The following is an 18,904-nucleotide window of genomic DNA, read 5'->3' on the forward strand; positions in this document are numbered from 1 at the left end:
AGAAGCTTTTTAATTTGATGTAATCCCATAGGTTTATACTTGCCTTAGTCTTCTTTGTAATTGGATTCGTTTCATTGAAGATGTCTTTAAAATTTATGTGGAAAAGAGTTCTGCCAATATTTTCCTCTAAGTATCTGATAGTTTGTGGTCTAACATCCAAGTCCTTGATCCACTTGGAATTTATTTTTGTATTTGGTGAAATACGATTAACATGACTTTAAGATAAAATTCCACACAGTTACCACCACCAGAGTTCCATTGTGAACATCACTATTTACCCTTCTGGGAGTATGGACCAAAATTCTTTATGGGGTGCAGAGGTGGGAGGCCTGACTTCTGGTAGGCAGTATCCTTTTTTTAAATTATTTACTTTTATTTATTTATTTATTCCCTCTTGTTGCCCTTATTTTATTGTTGTAGTTGTTGTTATTGATGTTGTCGTTGTTGAACAGGACAGAGAGAAATAGAGAGAGGAGGGGAAGACAGAAAGGGGGAAAGAGAGACACCTTCTTCACTGCTTGTGACATGACTTCCCTGCAGATGGGGAGCTTAACCCACTGCGCTACCACCTGACTACCGAATTCTTTTTTTTAAAAATTTTTTAGTATTTTTATTTATTTATTGAATAGAGATAGCCATAAATTGAGAGGAAGGGGGGGATAGAGAGGGCGAGAGACAGAAAGACACCTGCAGCACTGTTTCACTGTGAAACTTTCCCCCTGCAGGTGGGGACCAGGGGCTTGAACCTGGGTCCTTGCGCACTGTAACATGTGCGCTCAACCAAGTGCACCACCGCCTGGTCCCTAGTAGGCAGAATTCTAAGATGTCCCCCGTTCCAAGTTTCCTCTCTCTGCTACATACCTGATGTGATCCTCTCCCCTTGGGTGTGGACTGGACTTGTGAATATGATGGGCTCTCACTCCTTCAATTATGTCTCCTTGTATGTGAAAGGGATTTGCAGTTAAAGTTAAGAGTAAGGCTCTTTTTCTCTTCATTTTGGTTTAACTAACATGGAGATTTTCTTGGTTGTCTTGATTTACTTTAAAAGAAAGTAAAGCACTAAAGACTTGCTCTCCTAATGACCTGGAGAAGAAATAAGTTGCCATTTTGTCCAGAAGACTCTTTATAAAGGGTGAGGACCTTAGGGCAGCCTTTTGGTAACAAGAGTACTCTGGTCATCAGCTAAGTGGGTATGGGAGCAGGGGTGGGGGTACAAGATCTTATTCATCTAACTCCAAAGAGCAGAAGAACTCAACCCTCAACCGGCACCCAGAAAGAATTTAAAAGATGCCTCTGGGGAGTCGGGCTATAGCGCAGAGGGTTAAGCACAGGTGGCGCAAAGCACAAGGACCGGCATAAGGATCCCGGTTCGAACCCAGGCTCCCCACCTACAGGGGAGTCGCTTCACAGGCAGTGAAGCAGGTCTGCAGGTGTCTGTCTTTCTCTCCTCCTCTCTGTCTTCCCCTCCTCTCTCCATTTCTCTCTGTCCTATCCAACAACGACAACAACAATAATAACTACAACAATAAAACAACAAGGGCAACAAAAGGGAATAAATAAATAAAATAAATATTAAAAAAAATTTTTTTTAAAAAAAAAAGATGCCTCTGAGTTCCAAGAAAAGACTCAACCAAGCAAGTGTAGACACTGATTAGGAGACTCAGCTAAAATATGCCAGCCTCTGGGGCCAGGTGGTAGCGCGGCCGGTTAAGTGCACGTAGCGCAAAGTGCACTGGATCAACGTTAGATCCTGGTTCGAGTCCTCCAGCCCCCCATCTCCAGGGGGGTCGCTTCACAAGTGGTGAAGCAGGTCTGCAGGTTTCTGTCTTTCTCCTTCTTTGTCTTCCTCTCCTCTCTCAATTTCTCCTGTCCTATCCAACAACAGTGACAGCATAAACAACAACAAAATAACAGCAATGATAAACAACTAGAGCAACAAAGGAGTAAAAATATCCTTCAGGAGCAGTGGATTCATAGTGTAGGCATTGAGCCTCAGCAATAACTGTGGAGACAGAAAAAATAAAATCAAATAAAATCAAATAAAATATGCTAGCCATCTGACCCTAGGGACTAGCATATACTTGTTGTTAGTCTCGTCTTCAGTTCCCAAAGTACTGTTGGGTAGCAACAGAAAACTAGTACATGGGAGTCAGGCAGTAGCGTAGCTGGTTAAGCGCACGTGGTGCAAAGTGTAAGGATCTTCATAAGGATCCCGGTTCGAGCCCCCGGCTCCCCACCTGCAGGGGAGTCGCTTCACAGGTGGTGAAGCAGGTCTGCAGGTGTCTGTCTTTCTCTCCCCCTCTCTGTCTTCCCCTCCTCTCTCCATTTCTCTCTGTCCTATACAACAACAATGACATCAACAATAATAACTACTGCAATAATGAAAAAACAGCAAGGGCAACAGAAGGGAAAATAAATAAATTAATTTAAAAAAAAGAAAGAAAACTAGTTCACTGGGTGGATGCATCCAGATTTTCCCCAAGTTAAGTCAAACAAGGAAATACAAAAATGGGGACTGAAGAGGTGGATCGATGGTACAGTGGAGGGTTTGCACACATGGTGTCCTGCCTTCAGTCCCGTGCGCTATGAATGCCAGAATGATGCTCTGGTTTGTTCTCTAACTTACTAATAAAATTAGTAAATGAGTAGATGAAACTTTTTTAAAATTAAAAGAACTAAGTTGAATGTAAAACTCATTTTGTATATTCAAAATGATTACCTATAGCAGCAGATACAGAATTTTATGTTAATAAAAAAACTTCAAGTCCCCGGCTCCCCACCTGCAGGGGAGTCGCTTCACAGGCGGTGAAGCAGGTCTGCAGGTGTCTATCTTTCTCTCCCCCTCTCTGTCTTCTCCTCCTCTCTCCATTTCTCTCTGTCCTATCCAACAACGAAGACATCAATAACAACAATAATAATTACAACAGAAAAAAAAACACCAAGGGCAACAAAAAGGGAAAATGAATAAATAAATATTTTTAAAAGTCTTAAAAAGAAGCCTCCATTAGTTCTGTTGATTTCTATAGTAAAATATGAACTTACAAAGCTACACTCATAAGACACTAATATTCATACAGTACCTCTTTGTCTATTTTAGTTTCTGTGGCAAATTCTAAGGAACTGTTTTTTCTCCTTTGTAGAACAAAAGGATCACATTATTTGAAAAACATCGGCTTGACTAATAGGCACTTTTTAAAAAGGCTACACTTTCATTGTTTTAAGAATGTAACTGTTGGCAAGAAAAGAAGAACAGGACTTTGCAAGGATAATTTATAGTCTGCACATTATTTTAAATACATGTTTATCTTTAATTGTTCCCTCATTACAAAGTAATGCATAGATGTAAGAAACCCAACCCACTACTTTTGATTCAGACAGATGAGTTTTGCATTAGTGCTGGTGTTTTTCTTTAAGCAGAGTACACCTAAATGCTAATTTAAAACTTTTAAAATCATGCAATATTTCAGACACAACCAAAAAGTACAGAAGAATTGTGTTTGTACCATGTGATTTTTATCATTATTTTAAACCAGAGAATGACTAAATTTTTACTTCTGGTGGTACTGGGGATTGAACCTGAAATGTTGGGTAACTGAAGCGCAAAGATCTTTCTGCACTACTGGTATATTTTTTCCCCAGTATGCAATTATTTAGATGTTACTAAGTTGTTAAGATTTTGTCTGCTGAATTAGATCACATTAAAAAAAAAAAAAAAGCAAGAGTAGCCAAAGCCCTAGTTCATTTTGTTTTGTTTTGTTTTGGGTAAAGACAGAGTAAGTGAATGAAAGCACATCCCTGAAGTCTCTTTCAGTGTGGTGAGTGAGGCTGGGCTTGACCCTGGGTGACAACTTAGCTAACTCCCCCAGTGAGTGATTTCACCAACCTCCTAGTCCACTTATTTTTCGTGTCTGTCTTGCTATTCCCCTCTTCCTAGATGTACTAACTAGCCTCAAACAATGCATATTATTCTCATGAATGCTTTATTTTTTAATGAAGATATGCAGTCCTGAATAATACAAAGAATTATTTGTGTTTTAAATTATGTTATTAGTATTCTCTAGGTAACATTTTACAATTGAATTTGTCACTCAGAATTTATAGCTAAATATATATCTCATAGACCGTCGCATGAGTAAAACAGGATTGGTCTATCCTTTTTTTTTTTTCCTGCTAATGAACAGTTGTCTCACCAAGTTTCATACCACGAATTATACTGTAATGACTGTCTTTTTATATGTATTTGTGTGACCTTGTTTGAAATCTCCTTTAGGATAGAATGTAGAAAACTGTTGAGTTAGAGGGTATCCACAATCTTCAGCATTTCTACTAGGATATTCCAAAGTGTATTCTAAAGTAATTCTACCAGCTTAGTTTCATTCATTGTAAAGAAGTCCTAGCACTTTCATCCCAACCAGTGCACGCTGTCAGTCTTCCTCACATTAGCCTCCTGGATGGGTATACCACACAACTTCTAGTCATTTTTATTTGTGTTTCCCTAAAAGCTGAAGCATGATATAGTTTCATTTTTAACTATTTGGATTTCTATTCTGCAAACTGCTGTGGTGTCTTTGTCCAAGAATGGAACAGAAATCTTACCTTTTTAAAAATTTTTATTCATTTATTTTAACGAGAGAGATACAGATAGAAAGACACAAAGGGGGACAGGTGGTGGTGTTCACATAATACTGTGATAAGAATACGCCTATGGACCCAGGTTCAAGCCCCTGCTCCCCTACCTACAGGGGGGATCACTTTGCGAGCAGTGAAGAGCATCTGCCAGAGTCTAGATTTCTATCCTTCTGTCTTTCTCCCCACCTTCCCTCAGTTTTTCTCTGTCTTATCTAATAATGAAAATTAAAAAATAACAAAGAGGTGGGTTCGTAGTGCAGGCACTGAGCCCCAGAGACTGGAAGGAGAGAGAGAGAGAGATGCCGTTCTTCTCATGGGGAGGCCTCTTCTCGGGCACAGACTCCTGGCATGCTCATCCTGTTGCGTACCAGATGTGGGGGTCTAGGAGAATGTCACCGGAGGCAGCAGGGGCTGAGTCTTTACGGGACTCACTCTGTGTCCGTTGCTAGTGACGCAACAAGAAATGACTGGGAGACCAAGCTGGTAGCAATGATCCGTTTATTGATCAGAGAGGCAAGGCTTTTAAGGGGTTGCAGAAGGAGGTAGCTTGTTTATACCATATATGGTTAAAGTAGAAAAAGGACAGAGAGAGGTAAGGGGTTGGGAAAACTATCAGGTGAGTGATCTAAGGAATGAGGAAGCTAGGCTTTGCTATGCATGGGTGTAGGGTCCTTGTGGGTCAGGAGGGTGACGTTTGGTTATAGTCTTATTCAGAAGGGCAAGAACAAAGAAGTGAGAAAAGGGTCTCTGATAGCATCTGTGCAAGCAGGAGAGCCATTCTGGGAATGAGGAAGTAGGGTTATCAATGGCTAGCAGACAGAGAGGTGTCCTGAGGGCGGAGAGAAGATGAATCAAGTATGATAACTTCTGGTAGCTTTTGAATGAGCAGACTATTTGGTTTAAAGACAAGGAAGTCAGCTGTTGTATTGGGAATGCAGAGTCCCTGAGAGAAGAGAAAAAAAGAAAAGAAACAGACACACAGAGAGAATCAGAGAGAGAGACCAGAACACTGCTCAGCTCTGGCTGGGGATTGAGCCTGGTACCTCAGAGTCTCTGGCTTACATATTTTACATAACCATTATGCTGTCTCACCAGCTACAGAAGTATTATTTGTATTGATAATCATTCTTTCTTGGTTATTATCACTAATATGTTTTTATCTAGCTCTACTTGTGTCCTTTACCAGTGAGAAGTTAAAACAATTTTAGTTTGATAAAATGCATTATTTTTCTCTTTGGTTTCTTGAGAGTTTTGTGTCTTACTTGAAGAAATTTTATTTTTCATATCATTAGTCACATGACATTTAAAAAATATTTATTTATTTATTACCGGATGGAGACAGACATTGAGAGGGAGGGTGAGATACAGTGGAAGAGAGACAGGAGACACCTGCAGCCTTGCTTCACCACTTGCAAAACTTTCTCCCTGCAGGTGGGGACCAGGGGCTTGAACTCAGATCCTTGTGCACTGTGATGTGTGTGCTCAACCAGGTGTGTGTGCCACCACCTGGCCCCATGCATTTTCTTTCAAAAGTTAGGGCTTTTAATTTTTTTCTTAGTGATTTAATAATGATTATCAAGATTGTACAATAACAGGGGTACAACTCCACAAAGTTTCCAACATCAGAGTTCTGTGTCCCATGCCTTCTCTTAGAAGATTTCCTATTCATTATCCCTCTCTGGGAGTATGAACCAAAATTCTTAAATTTATTTCTATTTATTTTTTATTATCCTTATTTATTTATTGGGTAGAGACAGCCAGAAATTAAGAGGGAAGGGGAGACAGAGAGGGAGAGAGATACCTGCAGCACTGCTTCACCCACAGGTGGGATCTGGGGCTTGAACCCAGGTCCTTGTGCATTGTAACATGTTCACTCAACTAGGTATGCCACTACCCAGCCCCTGGACCAAAATTCTTTATGGGATGCAGAAGGTAGGAGATCTGGTGTCTGTAATTGTTTCTCTGCTGGACATGGATATTGGCAGGAGGATCCGTACCCCCAGCCTGTTTCTATCCTTCCCTAGTGGGGCAGGGCTCTGGGGAAGTGGGGTTCCAGGACACATTGCTGAGATTGTCAAGCGAAGTCAGGATGGCATCGTGGTAGCATCTGCAACTTGGTGGCTGAAAGGCAGTATGATATTAAGCAAATTGTTCAATAAACAGGCACCCCCAAAGTAGGAATAGAGCAAATGAAACTAGGGATCTTTCTGTGGAAGCTGTATGAGAAGTCTTTTTTTAGTCATGGTTCATGTGGCCCGTGACTGCATGCAGGTTAAAAATTAGTTTTTATTTTTCATAGATCATTTATCTGCTCTGAAAGTGTAAGTGTGGGGCCAGGAGGTAGAGCACCTGGTTAAGTGCAAATGTTATTCTGTGAAAAGATGGAGGTTCAGGCCCCGGGTCACCACCTGCTGGGGGAAGCTTTGCAAGTGGTGAAGCAGATTCTCCCATGTCTCTTTTTGTCTTCCTTTCTCTATCCCTTCCTTCCATCTCAATTTCTCTCGGTCTCTACCCAATAAATACACAAATAAATAAAATATTAAAAGGACAAGTTTGAGTGCATTGGGTGTATGTGTATGTATGCTTGTATGTGTATGTTACATAGAAAGTTTTTTTTTTTGTTTTAGATATTTCTGACTAATTCAGTGTCCGTCTTCTCTCTCCTATGATTTTCATTATCACACATGTCAATTGTTTGTGTATATGGATGCCTCTGTAGCATTTATTCCATTGCCATACAGCAATTTTTATAAGTTTTTTTTTATTAGTGATGTGATAATGATTGACAAGATTATGGGATAAGAAGGGCACAGTTCTGAGGCCAGGTGATGGTACACCTGGTTGAGCGTATGTATTACAGTGTGCAAGGACCCAGGTTCAAGCCCCTGGTCCCCACCTGCAGGGGGAAAGCTTTACAAGTGGTGAAGCAGGGCTGCAGGTGTCTCTCTGTCTCTCTCCCTCTCTACTAACCCCCTCCCTCTTGATTTCTGGCTGTCTCTATCCAATCAATAAAGATAATAATAAATTAAAAATTTAAAAACAAAAGAAGGGCACAGTTCTGTATAATTCCTGCCACCAGAGTTCCGTATCCCATCCCCTCCACTGGAAGTTTCCCTATTCTTTATCCCTCTGGAAGAATAGGCCAAAGATTATGGAGATCAGAAGTGGGAGTTCTGGCTTCTTAATTGCTTCTCTGCTGGACATGGCCATTGACAGGTGGATCCATACTTCCAGCCTGTTTCTGTCTTTCCCTAGTGGAGCAGGGCTCTGAGGAGGTGGGGTTCCAGGATTCATTGGTGAGGTTGTCTGGGGAAATCAGGTTGGTGTCGTGGTAGTATCTGCAACTTGGTGGCTGAAAAACATTAAGATATAAAGCAGAGGTTTTTTCTCTTTTTCTTTTTCTTTTAAATATCAGGAACCTAAAGGTAAAAGTATAGCAGATGAAATTTAAGGTCTTCATGTTGGAAGGAGCTGGGAAGTCTATTTTAGTCAGATTCCTAGGGGCCCATGACTGTACTGAACAGCTAGCATGCAGGTGGGCTAAGAGTATTGCCTGGGAAGATGGTGTCAGAGTTGAAAATAGGACTAGGAAGCTGGATCAGGGCAGAAAGTAGCTCCCAAGTATGGGAAAAGTACTTAACTACTGTTAACTATGGTCTGGGAGGTGGCGCAGTGGCTAAGGCACCAGACTCTCAAGCATGAGGTCCTGAGTTCAATCCCCAGCAGCATATATACCAGAGTGATATCTGGTTCTTTCTCTCTCTCCTATCTTTCTCATTAATAAATAAATAAATAAAATCTTTAAAAATATATACTGTTTACTGTAAGTACTTCCCATCTGACCTAAGGTCCATGTCTGTTCATATTCAGCACAGGAGCCTGTGTAACATCTGCATCCCTGTCAGTCTGAGCTCTCAGTCTATGCTCACAGTTAGGAACATTTGAGGCTGCACTCACTTCAGGACCCATCTTCCTCGAGTGGCAGAGTGGGTTAACCCAGTCTCCCTTCAGAGAGTGGGTCAGTTTCTACCACTGTTGTTCTGCACTGAGGGTAAGGTCCTATAGAGGCCCACAAGAGGGCCTATGATGTTCTTCCTGATGGAGATGACCAGTGATGGTGGAGAGAGGGATCTGTCAGAGATCTAGGCCCATCCTGTCTATGTGGGAATCCCAGGATTCCCTGACTAGGGCCCTGGATGCTGGGGTGGCCTGCTAGTGACCAGAAGGGCCATCATTAAAGTGTGCCAGTCTCTTGCCCGTATCCAGCTTTTGTGGTTCTTACTTGATCTGACAGGGTTAGACTTAGAGTGATTGAGGGAAGTGAGATAGGAAATAGGTAGGAGGTTATCTAGGTCTAAGTAGAAATGATTTGATTAAGTACTGCATGGTGTCTGTTTTAGGTCTTTCTACTTGCTTGCTGCACTTATTGAGTCACTGTAGACTATAGCACACTTTTATTTTAAGGTCTATATTTTCCCCTATCTTATGAGTCCATGTGCACGTGTGCCCTATTTCATGGGCCCTGGGCTATATCTAGGTTCTGTAACTTTGTTAGCAAGTGCGCCACCTGAAATGGAACTAAGGAATCCTATGAGCCAGTGAAAGTCTCACCAGAGCAATGGAGCTGGAGGGTTGACACCCCACACCTGGCATCTATAGACACAAGCGGAAGTGACACATGTCGAGATGGTACTAGTTGCATTGATTTGGTTGAGATTAGCAGATGCAGTATCAAACAACATGAATCAAAGGAGGAAGCATGAGGGAAAACGAGCCCTAGCAATCCCACGGCTGGGAGAAGTACAAGCTGTATAGTGAATGAGGAAGGTTCCTTACTGTCTTATGAGTTTACGAAGGCAATAGGTAATTATTATTATAATTACCTGGCACAGTTCTGAAGAGTACTGTTTCATGTAATAGACAGGACACTGCTGTATATGTCCCTGTGACTGTTTCTCTGTAGCCGTGTGGGATGGAGGCAGGGAGATAATGTATTCATTTACAGAATATTAACTGCGCACCTGCTGTCTGCCAGGTACTGTGCCATATGTCCAGGTGCCAGAGCGGAGTGGTCTCGACTACAGCCTGTTTGGTTCAGGACGTCATGTGGCAGCATATTGTCTTGTGGAAGCCATTCAGCAGACTTAATTGTTCCTCATGCTCTGATGGCACACTCCCACTTTGTTCCAGAGTCCCTGCTTCCAAGCTTCATACTAGTTAATAATTGCCTCTCCATAGCCCGTTGTTGGCATTGGTTTTGCCAGCAATAGGCCATGGAATCGATATTTTCTCCACTGTAGCAGCAGGCTCAGAGATGCCCGCCAAGGCCACTGGAAAGGCCCTTTAAGACCTTTTCACCCTCCTCCAGACGTGAGTTTTCCTTAAGTGCTACTCTCCTCTCCAGAGCTTTGTGGCTTTCTCAGACCACAGGCTCTAGCTTGCCCGCTAGAGCCCAGTTTTAAACATTTGCACATGTCATTTGATTGAGGGGTAGGTTAAAATTGATGGTGGTAAGAAGTCCTAGCAATCAAGTCTCTATCTCAAACGGCTGAAAAAAATACTATTCAGGAGATGGCCTGTTCAGTATGGTATAGTCCAGCTTGGCCAGGTCATTTCTGTTCAAGTCTGAGAAGGCCCCTGTCTCCCCTAGAAATATATATATATTTCACTAGCTGGTTGTGCAGATACCTTTAATATCAGTCATTATTTCTACCTTTTTTTTTACACAATGCCATTGCTACTGTGTACTAATTGTGTGTGCACACATGCTCTTATTTATTTATATTATTTTTTTGATTTTTAAATTTTTCTTTATTGGGAAATTAATGTTTTACATTTGACAGTAAATACAATAGTTTGCACATGCATAACATTTCCCAGTTTTCCACATAACAATACAACCCCCACTAGGTCCTCTGCCATCCTTTTTAGACCTGTATTCTCCCCGCCACCCACCATCACAGTCTTTTCCTTTGGTGCAGTATGCCAATTCCAGTTCAGTTTTATTTATTTATTTATTTATTTATTTATTTATTTATTTATTTATTTATTTATTTATTTTCCAGAGCACTGCTCAGCTCTGGTTTATGGTGGTGCAGAGGATTGAACCTGGGTCTTTGGAGCCTCACTAATGAGAGTCTCTTTGTATAACCATTATGCTATCTTCCCCCATCTTCTCCCCCTCCCACACACATGCCCTTTAATCAATAATTCAAGTTCATAATGCAAGACTTTCTTGCAACCTGTATTTGTCACTTCAAAGTAAAATGTGACGTGTTCTCATATAAATGAACACTCTTTAAGGCAAGTGCTTTAGTGTTCATATTATATATGCCATTGGCTTGCTTGAACATATTTATTTAGACCTTCCATGGTAGTTGGGGTCATTTAGAAAATATGACCTATTCTCCAGGATTCAGTGAAGTGATAGAAACCCTGTCATTACTCCAACAGGGGAATTTTAATTTAAATTTTGCTAACAGCTAGAAGTTGGTTAATTGCAAGGGAAGGGGTCAAAGAAAAAAAAAAAGCAATCACAGCAAGCAAAGTAATCTGAATATTGGACAATTTAAATTCTAAAACCTAGAGAGACACTGCTTTTGTGTCAGTGCTCTTCAGTGAGGACATGACGAGGAAAGAACTTTCTGGACGTGTGTCTGTTCCTGGGCTGTTGAGTGGGCAGAGCTGCCTACACATGACCTCTGCTAAGTGTGAGGAGGGTCTGAAGGCTAGTGAATTCTTATGAGGGTTTTCCAGAAAAGAATCTCCTTGCAGTATGCAGCCATATCGTCCTAGACGTCACCACTAGATCAGATGGCAAAGTGAACCTAAAAAAGTGACCCCTGTGGGGTCCTCCATTTCCATTGTGTAACAGGGGACCCAGAAAGGTGATTTTCAGTTGAGAGACAATGAATAATTAAAGGGAATGGTTGAATTTTCTTTTATTCTTCTGTTTTGTAATCGGTGTGTGTGTGTGTGTGTGTGTGTGTGTGTGTGGCAGTGGCACACTGGCTAAGTGCACTTAGTACTAAGCACTAGGACCTGTTCAAGGAACCATGCAGGAATCCAGATTCGAGCCCCCTGTTCCCCACCTGCAGTGGGGACACTTCACAAGTGGCAAAGCAGGTCTGCAGATATCTTTCTCTCTTCCTTTCTACCTCATTCCTTCTTAATTTCTCTCTGTCCTATCCAATAAGATGGAGAAAAAAAATGGCCTCCAGGAGCAGTGGATTCGTAGCGCTGGCACCAAACCCCAGCAACCCTGGAGGCAAATTAATTAATTAATCAGTTAATTAATCAATTAATATAAAAATAAACAATGTGGCAAGTGGATATCTTTTTGTAAAAGGTCTACATCTCTGATGTTTTCCTAAAGGTTTAATCATGAACATTTTTTAAAATTTTATTTATTTTCCCTTTTGTTGCCCTTGTTGTTTTTATTGTTGCTGTAGTTATTATTGTTGTCTTCGTTGTTCGATAGGACAGAGAGAAATGGAAAGAGAAGGGAAAGACAGAGAGGGAGAAGGATAGACACCTGCAGACTTGCTTCACTGCCGGTGGGGAGCTGGGGGCTCGAACCCAGATCCTTACTCAGGTTACCATGTGCATTTAACCCGCTGCTCTACCGCCCAACTCCCAATCATGAACATTTTTAGGACTTTTGCTGAGTATCACAAAATCGCCTAACAAAACGTGTCCCTATATGCTGTCCTTGAAGTCTTGCGTGGAAGGCAACACATACATCTTTATCACAGAACTTAGCACTCACTTGAATTTGGGATCCTGGCTTTTTCTATTGGATTGTTGGAAACTGAGTCTATTCAGAGTCCACAGTGCTTAGGTTGGCACCTGCACTCAGACTCAGAGAGTCATGTCCTGCGACGGTACAGGGCTGGTAGGCAGCAGCGCCATGCCAGAGTCTCTCATGGCCTCTCCAATCTCTTTTCCTTCACTTCTGTTTCTTAGTCCACTGTTGCTGACAGGCTCATTTCTCCAAAACGCCTCCTTCATATTATCTGTAATCTTTCTCAAAGACCTGGGATTCTTCTTTGTTTATTGTTTGGGTAGGAAGAAAATTGAGTTGCCTAAGGTCCTGCTTGGGATTTCCTTCCTCCCAGTTCACTGTATTCCCTAGACTTGTAGACGTCTTGTTGGCCCACCCTCCTCATCTCTACTCTTCTCCAAGCAGATCACTTACAGGGAGAGGCTTTATTCATACTTGTCCCTATTACTCTGATGCTCAGAATGGCCCTGTCCCCCCTGTCTGTGTTGTCAATATTATTCCTTACCTCCTGTGCTTTTGTCCTCTGACTTCTGGGCAGAGTACAAAACTCAGATCAAGCAATGATGTTTCTTCTCTTTTGACAAACTAGATTCAATTATTGTTATCATTTTCTTTTTTTTTTTTTAAATCATTTTGTTGAGAGGTTAGTGATTTATAGTATCTATTCATGAGAAATGATAGGAGAGAGAGAAAGAACTAGACATCACTCTGGTACATGTGCTGCCGGGGATTGAACTTGGGATCTCATGCTTGAGAGTCTAGTGCCTTATCCACTGTGACACCTCCGGACCACAGGTTCAGTTTCTTATCTCCCCGTGATAAGTGTAAGACACTCTCACCTGCAAGGGGGAAGCTTCATGAGCAGTGAAGCATGTCTACAGGTGTCTCTCTTTCTCTCTCCCTATCAGCCTCTCCCCTCTAAATTTCTCTCTGTCATAACAAGTATAATAGAAAGGGGGGTGGGAAGCCATCCTGAGCAAGGGATTCATAGCACCCACACCAAGCCACCCCAGTAATAACCCTCATGGATGTGTGTGTGTGTGTGTATATATATATATATATATATATATATATATATATATATATATATCTTTCATGGTATGGATCTCATGCACCCGCGACAAAATGCACCCCATAGTCAAAACATGGCAGATCTTGATTGAAGCTCATGTTGATGTAAAGGTCACCAATGGCTATTTGCTTCATCTCTTCTGTGTGGGGTTTACTAAAAATGCAACAGAAGGTTCAGAAGACCTCTATGCTCAACACCAGTAAGTTCGGCCAATTCGGAAGACGTTGATGGAAACTTTGACCCACCCCCCTACCCCCAGAGGTGCAGACAAATGGTTTAAAAGAGGTGGTCAGTGCATTGATGTTTCCAGATAGCATTGGGAAAAACACCAAAGAAGCTTGCCAATCTATTTATCCACTTCATGGTGCCTTTGTTAGAAAAGTGAAAATATTGAAGAAACCTAAGTTTGAACTGGGAAAATTCATGGAGCTTCATGGGGAAGGTGTTAGTTCTTTTTTTTTTTTTTTAATATTTGTTTATTCCCTTTTGTTGCCCTTGTTGTTTTTATTGTTGTAGTTATTTTTATTATTGTTATTGATGTCGTCATTGTTGAATAGGACAGAGAAATGGAGAGAGGAGGGGAAGATAGAGGGGGGAGAGAAAGATAGCTACCTGTAGACCTGCTTCATCGCTTGTGAGGCGACTTCCCTGCAGCTTGGAAGCTGGGGGCTCGAACCGAGATCTTTACACTAGTCCTTGCACTTTGCTCCACATGCACTTAACCCTTGCGCTACCACCCGACACCCCGGGAAGGTGTTAGTTCTGGAGAAACTACAGGAGGTGAGACTGGTGCTAAAGTTGAGTGATATGAGTGTATATGAACCACCAGTCCAAGAATCTGCCTAAACTCAGACTTTTAGTGAAAAATGAAAAGTTTTATTTTGATGTTAAAAAAAAAAGAAAAGAAATAGTGTGATCAAGAGACAGAGAGAGAGACAGAGAGAGAGAGAGAAACACATAGCAACAAAGCTTCCTTACATAAGGTGGGGGGCTGGGCTCAGCTCTGGGTCATCTACAGGACAGAGCAGCACACTAGTCCAGTGAGCTATTCTGCCAGCTGCAGTTTGTTTACACTGAGGGGAGGGAGAGAGGGAAAGAGAGAAAGGAACAAGAGCAGAATCCTGCTTGCTTGTGAATCTCTGGCATGTGGCAGTGCTGGGGCCTCTAGTGTGAGAGGGAAGCTTTGTGAGTGGTGAAGCAGTGCTGCAGGTGTCTCTCTGTCTCTTTCCCTCTCTATATTCCTTTTCCCCCCAATTTCTGGCTGTCTCTATGCAATAAGTAAAGACAACAATTTTTTTAAGAAGAATATCCATTAGATAACCATTTTAATTTGAATAAACTCAGGCCCTAGAGCATTGTAAACTCCCTAAGCTAGCCACATAACCCTGTATAGTATTCCTTCTCCTGCTGCCCGTGACTAGAGCATGTGTTTTCTATACAGAAGCTTACTCTTGTGGTCTCAGAAGCTACATACACAAAAGGCAACAAAAGGGAATAAATAAATAAATAATTTAAAAAAGAATAATAGGTTTAGAAGTCAAATTGGGATTCTGACCAGGGACTAATTCTTAATTTGTCTATCTAAATAGAAAACTGAGATCCCGAGGACAGCAAGTTTCAGAGGGGAAAGTAGGACAATAGTGATACATTTTTTTTCTGGAAAATCTTATTATCCAGTCCACACAGCGACTGAGTTGCTGAGCTAGCTCTGTGAAGGAAAACAAAGACAGCCCCTGGAGATGCCTGTGGATGTCAGGGGCTAGTACAGTGTGGAGCTGTTGTGTGAGCAGCTGTCCACAGAGAGCCTGGAGCTGCCTTTCACTGGGCCACTTGTCACTCATGCACACTGTGTACACTGAGGCCTTTCCCCTGTAGAAACGTTCTCTCTGCTTCTCTTTCCTCTTTTCATTTTTGAGGAGCTGGCATTTGTCTCGTTTGCCTCTGACTTTATTGGCTTGGATCTCAGAATACTTAACTTTAAATGTGAGATCTAGTCCTAAGTAGCAGTCAGTGCTAATTCTCATCTGTTGTGTGCGCAAACGAGTTGCCTGGGGGTCACCGTGAAAACACAGCATCTCAGGACTCCACGTTAGTGGCTATGGAAGCACGAGTCTTCAAAGTCTGCAGATAATATTAGAAATGGGGGGTGGGTTTGCGACTAAGTTTCCACAGCGGGACACTTTCTGGGCACTGGAAATTGATAATCTTCATTTTTTGTAAAGCCTTTCTCTTTCCATTGAGGGAGGGGGAAGCAAGTCTTTCCTTCATTTGCTGCATGCCTTTCGACGCCAGTTAGTGATGTTCCTTTTCGACGCCAGTTAGTGATGTTCCTTGTCTAACACAAGAAGAATTACCCTGATTTACTTGAAGGCTGCAGAATTAGCCTTGCGGAGAGCTGCTCCTTGTGTGTCACCAGCATACTTGTTAATGCAACAGAGCTGCCACTGAGTCCTATCAAATAAAAAGGGGGAAAATGGCCTCCAGGAGCACTTCTTCTTCTAGCGTTTGCCCTTCTTCTGTAGCCAGTTAATGGCTTTGAAAGTGACTGGGATCCATGTGGATTCAGTCGGCTAGGAAGGATCGTCAGTTTCCCCAATGAATGGGTACTCATGGGATGCACCACGGGAAGGTCGATCCAATGCATCCCGCCAGGGGCACTGAACCCCAGCAATAACCCTGGAGGCAAAAAACCAGTAATGTTCTCTTAAGGTCATTTCTTAAAAATTGAACAAGATACATATTCTGGTGATAGAAATGAAAACAACCAGTGAAATTCGACTTTCAATTCAAAGATCCTAGGGGATGGCTTCAAACATTTGCCTCAAATAAACTTGGAAAAGTGAAGCTAGATCAATATGCAGTCTACTCATTCATTCTCTTTGCTCTTAATTCAAAGTAAAGCAGGGTGCAGTGGGAGTTAGTAGGAGTCATGAAGCCATGCTTCTTAACAGCTCAGTTTTAAGCTTAATGCTTAAAGAAGCATTAAAATGTAACTCAATATTTCCATTTTATAAATAAAAAAATATAATTCATATAATTTTTTCAAAGTCACCCTTTAAAATGTTAAGTTGTCTGTACTTTTCATGTTTGTGAAACCATCGCCACAATCAATTTGAGAATTATTTTCTTTTTTTAATTTTTATTTATAAAAAAAGAAACACTGACAAAGACCATAGGATAAGAGGGGTACAACTCCACACAGTTCCCTAGTGGGTCAGGGCTTTGGGGAAGTGGGGCTCTAGGACACATTGGTGGGGTCGTCTACCCAGAGAAGTCCGGTTGGCATCATGGTAGTTTCTGGAACCTGGTGGCTGAAAAAAAGAATTAACCTATCAAGCCAAACACATTGTTTACTATTCATGAATCTAAAGGCTGTAATATTGCAGATGAAGATTTTGGGTCTTGTTTTGGAGATAGCTAGTAGGACTATTTTAGTTATATTCCAAAGGGCCCATGACTTTATTAGTTTTTGCCTGAATCTGACATGTGATATGCAGGTGGACCCAAGTTATTGTCTGAGGAGATGATGTCATGGCTGAAAAAGGGGGGCTAGGAAGCTGGATCAGGGAAGAGAGTAGCTCCCAGATATGGGAAAGGGGTATAAATATTGTTGACTGTAAACCCCGTCGATTTGATGTCATCTGGGGCCCAGATTCAGCTTAGGAGCCTGTGTGACCTCTGCATCCCTGTAGGTCTGAGGTCACATTCTATGGTCGTGAATAGGAACTATTTTCAGTCACTCCAAAAAGAAGTCCTATACTCATCAGTATCCACTCTCAATTATCCTTACTACCCTCCTCTGACCACCTCCATGACCCAGACAAGTACTCACTCCCTGTCTCTGTAAAGGTCTAGCTTGCTCTGATACTTCATGTTAACGGAGCCACTCAGTGTGTGCCCATATGACTGGATTCTTTTACTTAGTATAATGTTTTCAAGATTTATCTGTGTTGTAGCATGTATCACTACTTCCTTTTCACAGCCTGCTTAAGTTCCATTAGAGGGACAGAGAATGGGAAAACTATTGGGGAGGGGATGGGATATGGAGATTAGGTGGCAGGAATTGTGTGGAGTTGTACCCCTCCTATGCTACGGTTTTGTTAATGTCTCCTTTCTTAAATAAATAAAAAAAGAAACATTTTCCTTTTTAAAATTTCTTAAATTTTCTCTTAGTGATTTAATAATGATTAACAAGATTGTAAGGTAACAGGGGTACAATTCCATGCATTTCCCACCACCAGAGTTCCCTGTCCCATCCCCTCCATGGGAAGCTTCCCTTTTCTTTACCCCTCTAGGAGTATGGACCAAAATTGCTTATGGAGTACACAAGGTGGGAGGTCTGACTTCTGCCATTGCTTCTCTATTGGACATGGGTATTGGCAAGTGTATCTATACCCCCAGCCTGTTTCTATCTTTTCCTCGTGCGGTAGGGCTCTGGGGAGGGGAGGTTCCAGGACACATTGGTCAAGTCATCTGCCCAGGGAAGTCAGGATGGAGAACAACATATTTTTTTTTATCCCTTCTGAAGTTGATGATCATTTAGTTTGTTTCTTCTATTTGGTTACTAGGATGAAGCTTTTTGTGAACCTTTGTTTGTGAATCTTCGTATGAACATAAACTTATACAGAGTTTTGGATATATATGTAGAAGGATTACTAGGATATATTCCATAATGTTTTAAAATTACTTTTTTGAACCCTAAATTCATAGTCTTTGAGATTGATGAATTTCTTGTGTGGTACATGAAATCTTTTCATGAATGTGAAGTCAGTATTTTGGTGATCTAATTCAGAGTCCTTCATAGAAATGATTAAAATGAGACTAGGTAGTATTGCATCCAGCTGAACACACCTGTTGCAACGTTAAAGGACCCAGGTTCAGGCCTCTGGTCCCCACTTGCAGGAGGAAAGCTTCACAAGCGAGCCAGCAGTGCTGGAGGCGTCTCTCGTCTCCCCGTCTCCATTTCCCCGTCTATCTTGATTCCTCTCTACTTCTTTCCATAAAAAACAAAATATAAAGTTAAAAAATAAGTCATCAAAATTACTTGTGCAAATAAGTTGAGTAAAAAGAGAATGTTTTATAGAGTGTTCGATTGCATTTGCCTTTGTTTTGTTCTTAGCTAAATTTCTATTTGAAGGTTTACAAAGCATTTTTTTTTTCAGAATCGAAATGAAATAAAAAATGGCACTATTTTGCGACTAACCACATCTCCAGTAAGTAGATCATAGTTTATAGTTATTTGTTCTCTTGTTGTTAATGTATATGAACTTGTGGTACATGAATTTTCATGGTTGACTTTTTTTTTTTATTGCAAAGAAGCCTCCTCATGGTTCTCATGTACAGATTCTAGAATTTGTAAGAAGTTCCCTTCTTTTAATTCCTATTACAGAGAAAGAAAGTTTTGTTCTAGTTAAAATGCA

General features: G+C 41.4%; 1 protein-coding gene and 1 pseudogene across 2 annotated transcripts in view; both read left to right on the forward strand.

Moving 5' to 3' along the window:
* The window catches only part of LOC103124484 (engulfment and cell motility protein 1), a 131,892-nt gene that overhangs the window by 50,071 nt on the left and 62,917 nt on the right, over positions 1 to 18,904 (forward strand). For both annotated transcript variants that reach the window (XM_060195863.1, XM_060195864.1), the window contains exon 5: positions 18,647 to 18,697. In XM_060195863.1, coding sequence (XP_060051846.1) covers positions 18,647 to 18,697 — 51 coding nt within the window. The remainder of the gene's footprint in view (positions 1 to 18,646; positions 18,698 to 18,904) is intronic.
* Positions 13,508 to 14,330, forward strand: LOC103124560 (small ribosomal subunit protein eS1-like; annotated as a pseudogene).

Source organism: Erinaceus europaeus, chromosome 8, assembly GCF_950295315.1.
Source record: "Erinaceus europaeus chromosome 8, mEriEur2.1, whole genome shotgun sequence".
Lineage (NCBI taxonomy): Eukaryota > Metazoa > Chordata > Mammalia > Eulipotyphla > Erinaceidae > Erinaceus > Erinaceus europaeus.